The sequence below is a fragment of the Hyperoodon ampullatus genome (assembly GCF_949752795.1).
Source record: "Hyperoodon ampullatus genome assembly, chromosome: 3".
NCBI classification, from domain to species: Eukaryota; Metazoa; Chordata; class Mammalia; order Artiodactyla; family Ziphiidae; genus Hyperoodon; species Hyperoodon ampullatus.
The window spans coordinates 86,551,639-86,568,627 of record NC_136916.1 but is presented as its reverse complement, the minus strand read 5'-3'; the positions used below and the strand labels follow the sequence as shown (position 1 = coordinate 86,568,627).

At 48.4% G+C, this 16,989-nt stretch overlaps 1 protein-coding gene across 1 annotated transcript in view; it reads right to left on the bottom strand.

The window, feature by feature from the left end:
- The window catches only part of TNFAIP8L3 (TNF alpha induced protein 8 like 3), a 40,940-nt gene extending 24,681 nt beyond the window's left edge, over positions 1–16,259 (bottom strand). The window contains exon 1 of the mRNA XM_079699423.1: positions 16,202–16,259. Coding sequence (XP_079555549.1) covers positions 16,202–16,253 — 52 coding nt within the window. The 5' untranslated portion in view covers positions 16,254–16,259. The remainder of the gene's footprint in view (positions 1–16,201) is intronic.
- Positions 16,260–16,989: the final 730 nt, after the last annotated feature.

The window sequence follows — 16,989 nt, the reverse complement described above, 5'->3', positions numbered from 1 at the left end:
AGCGCTCTGTGCTCTGGCGCAAATCTGGGTGCATTTCCCTCTAAGCCTGCTCCAGGCTCTCAGCCCGGTTCTCCCTTCCTCCTTCATCCCTTCTCTCCTGTGTCCATCTCCTGCTTCTTAGGTTTCATGGCTTCCTCTTTCTTAACTTGCTCTCCATTTCAGTGGAACACTTTGTCCAGCACAGGCATCAGCAAACTACCTTAAAGGGCTAGAGAATAGAGGGCCCAAAGTATCAAAAGGTACCTATAAAACCATTTATAATGTAACCATTAAAAAAAGTAAAAATGCTTTTAGCTTGTTGGACATACAAAAGCAGGGAACAGGCTTGACTGGGCCTGGGAGCCTCAGTTGGCTGACTCCTGACCTGGCAGCTCCCTGAGGAAGGGTACACGGTAAGGTAATTTTTTTGAGATCTAACTTATCATACAATGACTTTAGTCCAGGGGTCCCTAATCCCCTGGTACCAGTCCATGGTCTGTTAGGAACCAGGCCGCACACCAGGAGGTGAGCGGCAGGTGAGTGAGCAAAGCTTCATCTGTATTTACAGCCGCTCCCCATCGCTTGCATTATTGCCTGAGCTCCGCCTCCTGTCAGATCAGCAGTGGCATTAGATTCTCATAGGAACACGAACCCTACTGTGAACTATGCGTGTGAAGGATCTAGGTTGCATGCTCCTTATGAGAATCTAATGCCTGATGATCTGAGGTGGAGCTGAGGCAGTGATGCTAGGGCTGGGGAGCGGCTGCAAATACAGATTTTCATTAGCAGAGAGGTTTGACTGCACAGAGACCATAATAAATCAATTGCTTGCAGACTCACAGCAAAACCCTATCAGTGAGCTAGTGGGAAGCAGCTGCATGGCACAGGGAGATCAGCTCATTGCTCTGCGACCACCTAGAGGGGTGGGATAGGGAGGGTGGGAGGGAGATGCAAGGGGGAGGGGATATGGGGATGTACGTATGCATATAGCTGATTCATTTTGTTATACAGCAGAAACTAACACAATATTGTAAAGCAATTATACTCCAATAAAGATGTTTAAAAAAACGCAAAACCCTATCAGTGAGTGGCAAGTGAAAACAAGCTCAGGGCTCCCACTGATTCTGCATTATGGTGAGTTGTATAATTATTTTACTATATATTACAAGGTAATAATAAGAATAGAAATAAAGTGTGCAATAAATGTAATGCGCTTGAATCATCCCGAAACCATCCTCCCCCCGACCCCCACCAGGTCCGCGGAAAAACTGTCTTCCACGAAACCGGTCCCTGGTGCCAAAATGTTGGGGACTGCTGCTGTAGTCTAGCCGCACACTTGACTGATGGTTTGACTGGGTTCAGAACTCTACATCACCAGTCATTCGCCTTGAGAATTCAAAGACACTGCACCACTGTTGTTTAGCCCTTGGCGTTGCTATTTGGAAAACTAGTGCGTTAAGGGCCTGGTTTTTCTCTCTGGAAGCTTTAAAGATCTTCCCTTCATGACAAGTCTCCACTCACAGCCATACTTCTCCATCTCCAAGTTTCCACTGCCTTAGTCCCTCTAGCATCCAGGAGGGCTCGTGTGGTGGGTGGGGGGACCAAGGCAGAGGAAATGGAGAGGAGGACCTGGGTGCGAGGGGCTGCAGGGAAGGGAGGCACCAAGGATGAGGCAGAGATCTGGGGCCAGGGAGACGGGCTGGAAGGGAGGTCAGGAGAAGGACTTGCTCCTGGGGTGGAGGTCAGAGGTCAGAGGGCCCCTCCTGGAAGCCAGCTTTTCTCAAAGTTTTGAACTCTTTAATATTAAAAGGGGCTACTCTCGGGGTGGAGAGGCCCAAGAAGGCTGGGGCAGCTGTGACTGGCAGACCTGCTGCAGGCCAAGTGACCCTCAAGAGCATGGGCCTGGCCTACAGCCCCTTGCCCCTCTGGCTTCCCTGCCACATGACCCGACCCCCTGACCAGCTGCACTTAGTCCTTGCCTGGCCTGCATCCTGCCTGTATGACAGTCTCAGACCCTAATGATCACCAACCTTCACCCCTTTTCAGACTTGGCTCAGACCTCAGCCACTCTCTTTGGGTTACAACAATATGGCAGAGCTATATTTATGTGGAGAGGTTTTTTTTTTTTTTTTTTTTTTAACAAAAATGAAACAAAGAAAACCAAGGATGGTTGGAACCAGACTTCTTCATACATCAGCATAGCCCATCACTGACTTCCCTCCTGGGGTGAAGGGAAAGCTGGGTGACAACTCTCTAGAGATAATGCCTGGGTGCTTACTACACCTGCTGGTCTTAGGATGTACCATCCATCATTCTCAGCATAAACATCTGCTTTCTGTAAGAATTTACTCCTATCTCAGTTATTCTGCCTCTCATATCCTCTTATCTCTCCCTTAAAAATCACAGTGGTTGGGCTTCCCTGGTGGCGCAGTGGTTGAGAGTCCGCCTGCCGATGCAGGGAACACGGGTTCGTGTCCCGGTCCGGGAAGATCCCACATGCCGTGGAGCAGCTGGGCCCGTGAGCCATGGCCACTGAGCCTACACGTCTGGAGCCTGTGCTCCGCAATGGGAGAGGCCACAACAGTGAGAGGCCCGCGTACCGGAAAAAAAAAAAAAAAAAAAATCACAGTGGTCATATTCACCCACTTGCCATTAATAAGACAATATGGCTGCTTAATAAGGAAACTCATACTGCTTTCCACTTGAAGATTAAGAAAGTGATTTTTTTTTTAATGGAAGGAAGAGCTTTTCTGGAAGGGTTGAAAATGCATAGTTAATATAATGTTTTTAAATCTGAAAAGGGGTAAAATAATTATATTTTATAATATAAATCAAGAAAGTAAAGATAGACAAAATCCTGGCTGATGGGGAATATCAATCATTAAGGGTGCTTGGGGCTAATTGAAAACTAGGTTAGAAACTCTGATAAATGTGAGTCTAAAGTGTAAGCACTTCTGTTTTCTACAAGCTTCCTGACTGGGCTACCCCTATTTGATGGACTAGAGTAAAATAAGGTGGAGACAGGGAGGCAGTGAAGAATACTGGGGCCATGATATCTCTTATCTTCAGCTCCAAGATGCACAAGAAATCCTCAATACATTTTCTTTTTTTAAAATTGAAGTATAGTTAATTTACCATGTTGTGTTAGTTTCAGGTGTACAGCAAAGTGATTCAGTTACAGATATTCTTTTTCAGATTATTTTCCATTATAGGTTATTACAAGACCTCAATACATTTCAGTCTAATTCCTTCAGAAATAGATACATATAATATTATCATATAGCTTTTCTTTTTTTTTAAGGAATTTTATTTATTTATTTATGGCTGCATCAGGTCTTAGCTGTGGCACGCAGGATCTTCATTGAGGCCTGCGGGATCTTTCGCTGCGATGTGCCAGCTCTTTGTTACGGTGTGTGGGTTCTTCGTTACGGTGTGCGGGCTTCTCTCTGGTTGTGGCGTGCGGGTTTTTTCTTTTCTCTAGTTGTAGCACATGGGCTCTGTAGTTGTGGCGCATGGGCTCTGTAGTTTGCAGCATGTGGGCTCTCTAGTTGAGGGGTGTGAGCTCAGTAGTTGTGGCATGTGGGCTTAGTTGCCCCGCAGCATGTGGGATCTTAGTTCCCTGACCAGGGATTGAAACCCCATCCCCTGCATTGGAAGGCGATTCTTTACCACTGGACCACAAGGGAAGTCCCTCATATAACTTTTCAATAATGAGTTTTTTTGGAAAGACCAAACTTGGGGGTGGCAGACCAATACCTACTAAAAGCAAATAATCCTGTTATAACAGAATTTTAAATGCCCCCCTCTTTTTTTTTTAATTGTAAAAGTAATAAAGACACAAAATCAATGTGTAGATGAACAAGTGGAAAGTGAAAGTTATTCATGTTTGGGATGGGGGTCAGGGAGGGAGTGAGCATCAGGGATGCCAGCTACACACACTGCTGGTCAGTGAGCAACAGTAAGGCCACAGTCTAGAGCCAAAATGGCGGAGTCAGCAAGCTCACCCAGCAGGTCTGTTTGGCCGGTGAGGCTCTGGTGCCCTTGGCCTCAAACCTATGAGCTCATTATCCACCTTGACTATTTACACTTCCTCTACCTGGTGTGAGGGCCCAGGCCAGGTGGGCTCAGAGGGGAGGGTGTGATGAGGTGGAGAGAGAGAGAGTGCAGAGCCGAAGCCAGGGCAACGGGTAAGTAGGAAGAGGGCTGAAGAGAGAAGCCTGGAATCACACCTCCACCAGTGGGCGGGCAGGAAGGACCCACTGAGGCCTGGCCCGATGCGGAAGTGGATCACAGAGGACGGAGGGAAGAATGAGTTTCAAGAAAGAAAATAGAGGGACTTGGGACAAAACTGCAAGCAAGTCAGAAGGATGACCAGTGGATAAGTCCACTGAATCTCATTCGGTGGTTGTTTTTAAAATAATAACCTGCTGGGGCTTCCCTGGTGGCGCAGTGGTTGAGAGTCTGCCTGCCGATGCAGGGGACGCGGGTTCGTGCCCCGGTCTGGGAAGATCCCACATGCCGCGGAGCGGCTGGGCCCGTGAGCCACGGCCGCTGGGCCTGCGCGTCCGGAGCCTGTGCTCCGCAACGGGAGAGGCCACAACAGTGAGAGGCCCGAGTACCAAAAAAAAAATAAATAAATAATAACCTGCTGAAAGTTATACATACTCATTGAGAAAAAATCTGGAAGGAAAGCACAAAGAAGGAAATTAAAATTGCCTATAAACTCATCATATAGAATGGTTAATTCTGTTCCAGCATTAAAAAAAAAAAGCATGTATATGAATGTGAGGGAGAGATTTTCCTCCCCTTTTCTCTATAAAAAAGGGATGTCTGATCTACGAAACAAAAACAGACTCACAGACATAGAGAACAGATGCGTGGTTGCCGGGGGAGAGGGGAGAGGGATGGATTGGGAGTTTGGGATTAGCAGATATAAACTATTATATATAGGATGGATAAACAACAAGGTCCTACTGTATAGCACACAGAACTATGTTCAATATCCTGTGATAAACCATAATGAAAAAGGATGAAAAAGAATATATATATGTTTAACTGAGTCACTTAGCTGTACAGCAGAAATTAAACACAGCATTGTAAATCAATTATACTTCAATAAAATCTTTAAAAAAGGGGTGTATGTATATATAGGTATGTGGGTATATATGTATGAATAAATAAATATACATGTGTATATATATATATATATATATATATTTTTTTTTTTTTTTGCGGTACGTGGGCCTCTCACTGTTGTGGTCTCTCCCGTTGCGGAGCATAGGATCTGGACGCGCAGGCTCAGCGGCCATGGCTCACAGGCCCAGCCGCTCCACGGCATGTGGGATCTTCCCGGACCGGGGCACGAACCCGTGTCCCCTGCATCGGCAGGCGGACTCTCAACCACTGCGCCACCAGGGAAGCTCTATATATATTTTATCAAGCTTTCTTCATACATTATAATGCAAACACCTATAACATATGTTTTTCTAATTAATTTTTCTTAACAGCTGAGTAATATTCCTCTGTGTGGAAATGTCATTATGTATTTAGTAATTCAATAACTATTTAAATGAATATATTTACCTATATGTTTAGGTTGGATATTTAGATTTGTTTCTGCTCCCCCTTTGGGGGGAGCAGCTTTAAATAATGAAAATCTACCACTTACTTTGTGATTTGGGGTAATCTCTGTGAATCTGTTTCTTTATCTGTAAACTGTAAATAATACCTGCTTTCTCCATGTCTTGGTTTTGCTATGAAATCATGTGTGTAGGATATTTCATTGTTCTTTTTTTTTTTTTGCGGTATGCGGGCCTCTCGCTGTTGTGGCCTCTCCCGTTGCGGAGCACAGGCTCCGGACGCACAGGCTCAGCGGCCATGGCTCACGGGCCCAGCCGCTCCGCGGCATGTGGGATCCTCCCAGACCGGGGCACGAACCCGTGTCCCCTGCATCCGCAGGCAGACTCGCAACCACTGCGCCACCAGGGAAGCCCTCATTGTTCTTATGACTTCACAATTTAACTTTGAATGACTTGGCAGCTGGTGAGGCCACCAGAGGAGTTGAGAGAAAGTGATGGAAAGTTAACAGTCCGGGTGTAGCTGTGCTGAGTTGATGTGTCTCTTGGACAGTGAGAAGATGATGTCCAGACGACTTTGAAAGGTAGGATTCTTGCTCTGGAGAGAGGAATGGGTTAGACCACAGCTTTGGGAATCTTTAGCTTCACGCTGGAAAAACTGGTGGTCTTTTCCAAATGAAAGTGTATTGTTAGAAAAGAACAAGGCCAAGAGCTCAGCCTTAGGAGACACAGGTAGGAGAAAGATATTAATGAGGGATGCAGAAGGAGCAATTGAAGAGGGGTTCAGGGAAACCAGGATTATACAAAGTCAGAGAAATCAAAAGGAAAAAAAAACGTCAAGAAAATTCAGGTTAAATTCCCATCAGATACTGCTCTGGGCTCGCTAAAAGTTGACTCTGTATTAACTTAGCTCTGCCTGCTTCATGTGACTGAGATTGAATCACTGAATTAAACATTAAGGGTAAGAGAGGCTAACACAGATGAACAAATTTCCCTCTTTCCTTACAAAATAAAAAATCAATTTAAACAAAGATTAAAAACATAATTGGAGAACTAGAGGCCAATAAATCTATTCCTGAAGCTGGAAGCTATTAAAGTAAACTAACCTTTGCAATTTTCACTGTGCATCTGTAAAACCTACCAAATTCCTCTCGGGTATTAAAAAAATGTAAGAATCTTCTGAGGGCTCCGTGTAGGGCTCTCCTGACCTGGAAAGTGGGCTGGGTACATGGGAAGGGCCTGGTGTGGGCCTGTAGTGTCTGACCTCTAGGCAGCTGTGCTGGGAGGGAGAAAGCTCAGAAGAGGAAAAGCGGGGAGGGGTGTCAAGAACACAGTGGAAGGTGTCAGAAGGAAACATAGCAGGGGTCCTTTAGATATCCCAATACCCAGAATAACTCTGATCCTTTTTAAAAATTATATATGTTTTGGGGGAACGATAGAGGAGCCAGAGTGTGGCCTCGAATTCTGGTTCTGATGCTGCCTGGCAGTATAGCCAATGTTCTTAGTGTCCCCAAGTAAATATTTCAGAAGGGGGACTCTCGTTTTCTTACAAAACCCCTTCTTCCCCAAATAAAGGTCTCTTGCATCTTTTCAGGATTGCTTTTGGACTACATTCTTCTGGAAAAGCACATCTATTCTTAGGGCTCAATCTGATTTTCCTCTTTGTACTGTTTTCACATATTCTACCATGAGCTTGCATGCCTTTGGTGGAAAATAAATGTTACTAAAAAACAATACGTTAGAGACACCACTAAAAACTCAAATCCCAGTTATCCAGCTCAGAATCTCAAGTTCTCTTCATTGCACTACTCATCTTCGAGTTTTCTCTTGCCCTTGAATCCAACTGGTCACCCTGTCCTAGGGATTCTGTATCTGGAATGATTCTAAATGCTGGAGTGGAAAAAGTACCTTAGGACCCAACCTAAGTACACTCTGATAGAGGGAACGTTTGTTTGTCTTTGCACCTCTCTTGACTCTGCTTCTCAAACCTTCTCTCCTCTTGGGGTTTGCCACATTCACCACGCACCAGGTTCCCAGGATCCTAGACATGCACGTGGCTGCAGGGTCCTCCCAGGACCTTCTCTCTCTGACAGCTGCTTTGTGCTGCTCCCCTGATCTTCCCTCCCAAACCACCCCTCACCAGCCCCTGTTCTGGAGCCTGTGACAGCCCATCCTTGCCCATGTGTTATTGGGCCACTGCAGGTAATGTCTGCAGTTTAAAGCAGGGCTTTCTGGAGATATAATGTGCTAACCTACCAGAAGGAGCCTAATGAAGGAACTTAATGGTCTGAAGGGCCCTGTGGGAGCTGGTGGGGGATGTAAAGGAGCCTGGTGGCATCCATCGATCTAACTACATAGTCTACCTGGTAAAGAGCACTGTTTTTGGAGTTAGTTAGACTGGCTTCATATCCACTGAGAAGCTGCACATCCCTGAGCAAATTACTTAATCTCTCTGTGCCTCAGTTTCCTGGTCTATAAAATGGGGTTATTTATAGTACCTAGCCCAGAAGGCCTATATAAGGCTTAAATACCATATAAACAGTTAACCCAGTCTGAAATACATTGTATGTGCTTAATTAATATAAAATTAAATAAAAATTCAAAACATCATTATTATTTTACATTCAGTACTAGCCCTCTGGGGCTGGACTCTGGCTGGTAAAGACTATCCTCACAATTTCTCATATTGTTTGATATATGCACAACTTCTTAAACCTAGTTTCTCTACCCTGTAACCTGAACCCCAGCCTTCTCTCCCTGACTTTCTTAACGTTACTCCAAGGAACCAGACTCAAACGTGGTAGGAAAGCTGCTGCAGAGGCCAGCAGACAGCCCCCACCACTTCCCTCCCATATTATTCACTGAAAATCTGTTTACCTTCCCAGGCCCCAAATCAGGGATGCAGGACATGTGTGCTCACCAGAACAACCTTTTACAGAATTTCCTCCTGCACACGAAACTGGATGCCTCTACCATACAGATATCAACTGGGAGTCTCCATGAAGCTACGCATCACCAAAATGCTTCCTTTCGGGGCTAGAAAAGTTTCCCGGAAAGCATATTTTACTTTCCAGAAGACAACCTAGAAGCTCGTAGCTGCTGCTGTGGTTTTTCAACTGTTTAAACCAGTATTTGGACACCACCAAAGTGTCTCCTTTTTTTTCCTGGAGAACTGAATTACAAAATACTGGTTTCTATTAGGGTGTGTCTAGCACTTTCTGTGCTGCCAGGCTTCCATGTTTATAGTCTGCACACTAGATTTTCCATGAACAGGCTCAAATTTATTCCCAGGCAATGATGTTTAGGAAACCCAATATGAACGTGAAGATTGTTCTAAAGCAGTTTCAGAATTTGTGTTATGCAGTTGCCTAAAACGAGCATGTCTGATGTATAAAAAAATAATATATTTTGGGGCATGTCTTAATATATGTTGGGGAAAAGGTACTCACTCTCATATGTTTTCTTGGATTGAGGTATCACAGGAAACTTATTTTTTAAATTCTTCTTCTCTATCCTTTATTTCTATACTTGTACAGAATACAGCCCAAACACCCACCTACACATGCATTTTACAGAAAGAGTTGGAAGCCAAGTGACTGAAAAACAAAACAAAATTATGTATATAGTGTCTTTAAAGAAATTTACATGTGAATTCAAATGGGAGCCAATGGTAACTCTGGAGGACAATGAACCAGTTAGAGAAAAGTGCTAATGGGAAGTGTGACTATGATTTGGTTTTGATGAGAAATAAAAAAGCAGGCGCCGTGTTTTTAGAGAAAAATAAAGTAGGAAGTAGAGCTTTACATTTACACACACATTCTGTCTCCAGCTCCCAGAAACTTACATGCTGGCCACAATCACCACAACATCCAGTGTTACGTTTTGAGCAGGTCCGCCCTCTCCTCCCTTTAGCCCTCTAAGGGGGCCCCACTGCTCCAGGCCATGCTTCTCACAGGCTCCTGTCCTTGCCACCTCCTCTGTTTCCCCTGACTTGCTCTTCTCCCCCATCTAAATCCTTCAGTCCTTCCAGGCTATCCTCAAGGCCCATCTCCTCCATGAAGCCTCCCCACCAGAACCCCAAGTCACGATGCCCCATGCTCCAAAGCCGACACTGTTTATTGCTGATGCTGCCCAGTCTTGCAGATTCCTTTTGGGTGGGTGTTTTCTCTCCCTATGGCTGCAAGCCTCTTGAGGGTGGGGCCACACCTAATTCCATTTCGGTGTAACTGAAATACCATAGCACCTCCACACACGGAACACAAAACAGAGGATCAGCCAATATCTATTGGATCTGTGAGGTCTAAAATGGCTAATTCCATCTGGCTATCTAAATTGCCCTAATGAGGTCTAGATAGTGTTTATAGCTCAACAACTATCCCCTGAACTATGCAGGGCTGCCATCCATCATGAAACATCCCTGAGGAACTCTGGAGGCCATCTGTGGTGAATGCACGATGTACGATGGACGTAGGGCCCAGGTTCCCTTCCGGAATGAAGGACTAAGCACTTCACAAGCTGCTGGTAGTGATGCCTGCAGACAGCCCTCAGCTGAAGGGAACAGCTTCGCCCAAGATGCAGGGATGGCATGAATCTAGTGACTAATCATTATGTCAGGGGATATAAAGGCCTGGCCCCTCACCCCAATTCACTTCTTTTTTCTTTTTTTTTAACATTTATTTATTTGGCTGCACTGGGTCTTAGTTTCGGCACATGGGATCTTTAGTTGCAGCATGTGGGATCTAGTTCCCTGACCAGGGATCGAACCTGGGCCCCCTGCATTGGGAGTGTGGAGTGTTAACCACTGGACCACCAGGGAAGTCCCCCAACTCAGTTCTGAAGGGTTTTCCAGCTCCAGAGCTCGAGGCTATTGTTGGGTCTGCATTGCAGCTCAGCTTCTCACTCTGCCCAGTCTGGCATCCCTCCCCTCTCCTTCTCTTTCCCAGGTATTGATCCCAAGAGCATCCCCAAATAAGCACACTGCATGCTAACCTCCATCTCAGAGTCTGCTTCCTGGGGAACCAACCTACAACATCATCTATACATCCATCCATCCATCTAGCCAGCCAGCCAGCCAGCAAACTACCACTGTGTTTAGGGCACGCAGGTGGTGTTTGTGGGTGCTGATAGAGGTGAAAAAGACCCAGTCTTTACCCTTAGGGAGCGAAGGCCAGTACAAGAGATGAGACATGTACAGGAATAACTGTGAAGCACACAGTGGAAAGTGGATGGTGTCAAGAGAGAACATATAAACAGAGATACAGCCAGGGTATAATCCCAGGGCAAAGGGGTGAGAGTCTTCAGGCACTGGCTTAAGATATGACCATCGGTATATGCTTCCCAACTCTCTATCTGGTCCCAAGCCCTGGAGACAGGATGGACTGTGTCCTTATCTCTCTTTGCACTCCCCATACTTCCCAACACAGAGTCCCAGACAGTGCAAGAAATCTTAAAACACTGAAGCAGAACACTGAAGGACAGCGTTGGCAGTTCTACTTTATAGGACAGGTTTCTGGCTGCCTGTCTGGCCTTTTAGTGCAGAGTTCTCAGGAGGCTCCTCAAGATGCTCATTCATTTATTATGTCCATAAAACCTTGGGAACATGAAAGCACAAGACAAGGCCCTGACCCTCAAAGCAGCCCACTATGTGGATGAGGCAGAGGCCCCTGAAAATGTCCACAAATAAGAACAAGACCTGGGGGCTTCCCTGGTGGCGCAGTGGTTGAGAGTCCGCCTGCCGATGCAGGGGACACGGGTTCGTGCCCCGGTCTGGGAGGATCCCACATGCCGTGGAGCGGCTGGGCCCGTGAGCCATGGCCGCTGAGCCTGCGCGTCTGGAGCCTGTGCTCCGCAACGGGAGAGGCCATAACAGTGAGAGGCCCACGTACCGCAAAAAAAAAAAAAAAAAAAAAAAAAAGAACAAGACCTGGGACTATGACTAATAGCCAAGTGGTACATCATCCCCAGGGACCAGGTGGTCCCTGCCCTTGGTCAGCCAGTCCATCAATTGTCAAAGGTCACTCTGTCAGTTGACAAAGGTTACTGAATAGCCTCCACGAATAACCCAACAATGAGAATCAACAAACTCCAGAACCTCATGATCCTCCAAAACCAATGCCCCAGCATAATTTACTGTCTACAGGGGAAAAGCACCTTTAAGAAAATTTAAGTCATCACTATTAAGTGTCTGATGGAAAGAAAAGAAGCACTGGCAGGGTGGGGAAGCCAGTCTCCTGCATTTCCCTGCCTTAGCCCAACTCAACATGCCAGTCCCCTTCCACTCTCCCTCTCCTTTTACTGCTTTTGTACAATCTGTCACCAACTTCTGTTGTTTGTTTCTCTGAAATGGCATTTGCATCCTTCCTCTTCTGCCTCGCTTAGTGCTACCATCCCCTCCGATTGTGTGGCCACGAGGCTAGGCCATCCCTGCACTTCATGTCTGTCTGATGTGGCTTCTGAAAACCCAGATCTCAGTCGGTCATGTCTCTGCTCTACTATCAGCGCAACGGGGGCTCCTTTGGCACCATCAGGTACTAGTTATTAAGACCCCCTGTTGTCAGTGGCTCTCCCTACACTCACCTAACTTTACTTCCCAATACTCCTTAGTATATGTCCTGCACTCCAGTCACCTCCCTGTTTATCTGTGCCTTTGCTCAATGGTGTCTGACTTCTGAAACACCTTGTCTCCTCTTGACCAACTATTGAATCCTACCCACTCCTTGCCACTTTGTGGCAAGCTTAGGACCGAGGTGATGGGAAAGACAGGAAGGACAAAGTAAGGGGCCTGCTGTTTTCCTGCTTCTTTTATTATTTTGAAGTTTCCCTACCACATCCTGATTCCATCACACAGAAATGCTTTTCTGTAGCACCTACCCAGCCACAGGGATGCTCCATCAGATTGACTGCCCCAGACCACCTAGCTCTGGGTGGAAGGAGCTTGTCATCTTGAGCTGGGTAGACTATCTCTGTCTCACAAGTCAGAAAGGGAAAAAGCTGACACTGCTAATGTTTACTCGCTTGTTATTTCCTAGGAAAGACTCAAATCATTGCCGAGTTAATACACCAAGCTCTAGGATTTCTGAGAGATGGATGGTGGGTTTGTCAAAGGAGAGACTGCCAAATTGGGTCTCTGGAAAGAATCCAGTGTTCCATAAACCCTGTCTCTTTCCTTACCATAGAAAGAACCATAAAATGACAGAAAGGCAGAGGAGAGCTGCAGGCAGCAGAATGACTTAGAAGCACCATCCTGTGCTTCCTGAAAAACAGAAAATGCAGATGAAGACAAATCTCATCCACACACACCCCCTTTACTTCCTATGCAGGGTACTGCTTGATGAGAGAGTTGCACAGCAGATACTGGGGAGCTCTTTGGAAAAGTCTCTTGAAAGGGGTACAGTAAAGAGTAGGTGGTGCTCAGAGATTTCCTCACTGCCAATTTTTGACTGGGAAGGCTACGAGATGGGCAAAAATGGAGAGGAGAATGGTGAGTACCTCCTGTTCCTCCTGTTACCTTGAAGGGAAAAGGTGCACCAGTGTGTGGGGGGCAATTAACCCCTCTTCTTCTATTGGAAGTGGCATGAAAGTGGCTAATCTCCAGGTTATCAGGTGGACTGGGTAAGGCCAACTTCTCTACTTTGTGCAAGTTCTCTAGAGCTGAAAGAAAAGGATGGTGAAAGCAGTAGTTTTGAATGTTCCCATCTTTATGACTTCAGCTGGAAGATGATGTGGATGAGAAGACGTACCTTAAAAATAACTTCCCCCAAACAAACAAACACATCTGCGCGCGCGCGCGCGCACACACACACACACACACACGAGAGAGAGGTGGGGGGAATGAGAGAGTGAAAAGGATAAAATTCAAAACAAATCTCCTTAGGCAGTTACATTAGTGTGATAATAATGACAATAATACTAATTGTTTTACACATGCCTAGTGATTTACATTTTACAGAGCTCTGGGGTACATTATTTAGCAGTATTCTTACAACATAATCCAATCAGGTGATAAAAATAGCAGCTGCCATTTACTGAATGATTACCAGGAGGAACACTTTTCATGTGTTATTTAATCCTCACACCACCCCCCGCCGCCTTGTACTATTGTTATCCCCATTTTACGGAAGGGGAAACTGAGGTTTAGAGATGTTAAGTAACTTGCCCGTCAGGTAGAGATTGAGACCTGGGTCTTTCTGATTCCAGAGTCCAGGCTCAGGACCTTAATAAGGTCTGTCTTATGGCAGGGCTTTTTCATGAGTTCAGGAAGGGGAGGGCACTGAGGAGGAAGCAGCCCTTCATCTTATCTCCCTGTGAGGTAGGTACACACAGACACACACATTAATACTCCGAGAGATCCCACTTCCTCTGCTGTGCTTCTCAGTTACAAACCCATCCAGCTTGCACAGATACAGGTCCACAGATGGATGTCATGTTATTACAGGGACAATGGTCAACTCCTATGGATAATTTAACCAGTATCTGAAGCTGCAACAGGAGTTTCCATTTGATAGTATGCAGCCATAGCAAGACGATGAATTAGCAACTAGTTTTGAAGCTTTGTCACGAAGAATACTTTAAGACTGAAAATAATGAGGGAGACTGAATGCCATTTAGCAGAATGGCTTGTGACATTCAAATAAATGTTCAACCTGAGATTCAAGCACACAGAGGAAGAAGAAATGACTGTAGAAAACAGTAAGGCACAAACAAATGGTGACAGCTCAGAGAGCTGGCTGCCCTATTCTTCATCAGACCCATCTGACCTCAGGAGTCACAACTGCTGTTAGTTGTGCAGAGGTCTTCTGACACAAACACACATGAACACCCTGGGATACTCCTTGCTGGGCAGGCTGTGGGGAGAAGCAACTGGACCCTTAAGAACTCCTTCCCTCCCCTTTCATCCAAGTACCAACTCTTCTGTCTCCTGCCACCCCCCTTCCCCTCCCCTCCTCTTCAAAGCCTCCTTATCCTCCTCCCCTTCTCCATCAACCGGCATAAAAGATCTGAGGGTGAGAGCAGGGAGAGCATGTTAGTTCCTCGGATTTTGAGAGAGTAAAGTGTCAGTGTCAATGTACTCACTCCCCCTCCTTTTGAGCTCTAGAGATATACTTAGATAGACACAAAACACCCACTGGAACTTTTAAATGATGTGAAGAGATCCACAAGCCACCTGTGAAACAAAGTCTTGGTGCTTCACAGTCACAGGAACATACAGGTTCGAGAAGGGCTGATGTTTATTACTTATGTCCACACATCCCTACACCAAGCAGGTGGCCCTTGCACACACACAGGCATCTTGACGATGCCATCTTTCTTTTCCTCCATTCTCATCTCTTCCCACCCAGCTGTAGGTGTTGACCACAGCTGCCCTGTGAGAGGCTGAGGGGTATGATGCAGTAAAAAGGGAGTCACTCCGCCCTTGGCTACTCCCTGGCTCTGATTCATGGGTAAGCCACTTAGCCTTTCTGAACCTTTGTAAAATGGAGATAACAACCACCTGGCTAGGTGCTGTGAGGATAAAGGAGAATAATATACGTAGGGCCCTTGGTACAGCTCCTGGCGCTGTCCCGCCTGGTTCCTGAGCCTGCCTTCCTACACCCACGCCTGGGCTGATGGTGCCTCCGGTCACCCGGTCCCCACCCTCAGGACACTGGTCTGACACTGGGAAGATTGGGGACTAGTCCGGGCCCTCAGGTCTGTACCAGGAGGGTCCCAGCTCTCAGGTCACAGGTGTGCTGGCCAGGGCTAGCCTGCAGGGCCACGCGGGCACAGGGAGCCACGGTCACGTGGGAGGGCCATAGGTCTCCCGCCCGTGGACCTGCAGGCGGAGGGCAGAGCGGGCTGGTGGAGGGGGGCAGAGCCCGCGGATAAGTCGACCAAGGCTGTGGGTGGCTTCCTCCTGTTGCTCAGTATTAGGGAGAGGCGGGGGAGGACATTCATTATTTCCTAAGTAAGCATCCACCCGTCGCTTCGATAACTATCGATTGTGAAAAGCTGGCGGCGCCCCTTAAAGGCGAAGCCGGGACCCCGCGCGCCGCCGCCGCGTCTGTCTTCCCGGACCCTTCGTGGGGACCTCCTCCGCGCATGCAGGGCAGCGATGGGCCAACGCTTCTGCATCGGCTCATCTAGCAGCTTCGGGAACTGCAACCACGAGCTGCGGTTTGACTCCTGCCCGCCCACCCGCGGGGGCCTTTCCTTTCCAGAGCGTCGTGTCACGCCCTCGGAGCGGGTCACCTGTTCCGCAGCGTCCCTGGCGCCCGGGGTTCGAGGACCCGGCCGGCGCTCGGAAAGTTATTTCCAAAAGCAGATATGCAGCAACCCTCGCTGCAGCAAACTACAGGACGCGGATTACTCGAACCCTGCCCCACCCCCACCCGCCTGGCGACCGGAGCCCGCTGCCGGAGTCCCGCAGCGCCGAGAGCCACCCGCAAATGCACCTACTCTCCCTCCAGCGCCCGAGTGCAATGGGGAGAAAGCCTCAAAGCAAACTCACAGCGCAGAGCCATCCCAGTCCCGGCCCGGAAGGGATCGGGCTGCTGGGGATTGGCCTCCCGCGTGGCCGCTCCGCCCGAGAAATACTCGCGATTTCCCGCCCCGGCCTCCCCTCCTCTCTGCCCCAGCCTTCCCGGCTGGGCTGCTGCGACCCCTCGTACCTGCGGCGGTCCCGGGCTCGCCCTCGCTCTGCTCGCCGGAATCCGAATCCATGCTGCCGGCCGAGCGTCCACAGCCGCCCGCCCGTCCGCGGAGCGCACGGGACCGGCCGGCGTCCGGACTCGGGCTGCCGCGTCGCACTCCGGCCGGGCAATGCGCGGCGGCCGCGGCCAGGGGGCCGCTCGGCAGAGGCTAGCGCCGCCCGCGCCCCGTTCCCCGCTCCCCGAGCCCGCCGGCCGGTGCCTGCTTGCCAGGCGAGCGCGGGGCGGAGGGTGGGGCGCGCCGGGAGAGCGCGGGGAGGAGGGCGGGGAGGCGCGAGTGGGGAGGAGCAGGAGCGTCCGGCGCCCCGCGGGCTCCAGCCTCGGGTTAAATACCCGGGGGGCGGTGCCGCTCCTCCACCCGCGCCCCCATCGGGCGCCCGGAGCCCTGAACTTGTGGAGCCGGGCGAGGTCGTGCGAGTCGGCGAGGCTGAGCCCCTTCCCTTGGAGGTGGCCAAGTTTGGAGAAGTCTTAGGTGAAAAAGCGCCTCTACGCAAGTAGGAGAAGGGGAGGTTCAGAGTGGGCGTGCTGGGGCTGCCCGGGTTCGAGTCTAACTCCACAGTTCGGAGACCTTGGCCGAGTGACTTAACTTCTCTGTACCTGTTTCCTCACCTGGAAAATGGGGACAATCAGAGTTCCCTTTTGTCCGGGAGGTTGTGAGGGGAGTATATAAATTATGCGTGTGAGGGGCCGAGAGCAGGGCCTGGAACTTAGCGAGGAAGTAAACGACGCGCGGAGGCAACGCTGACGCT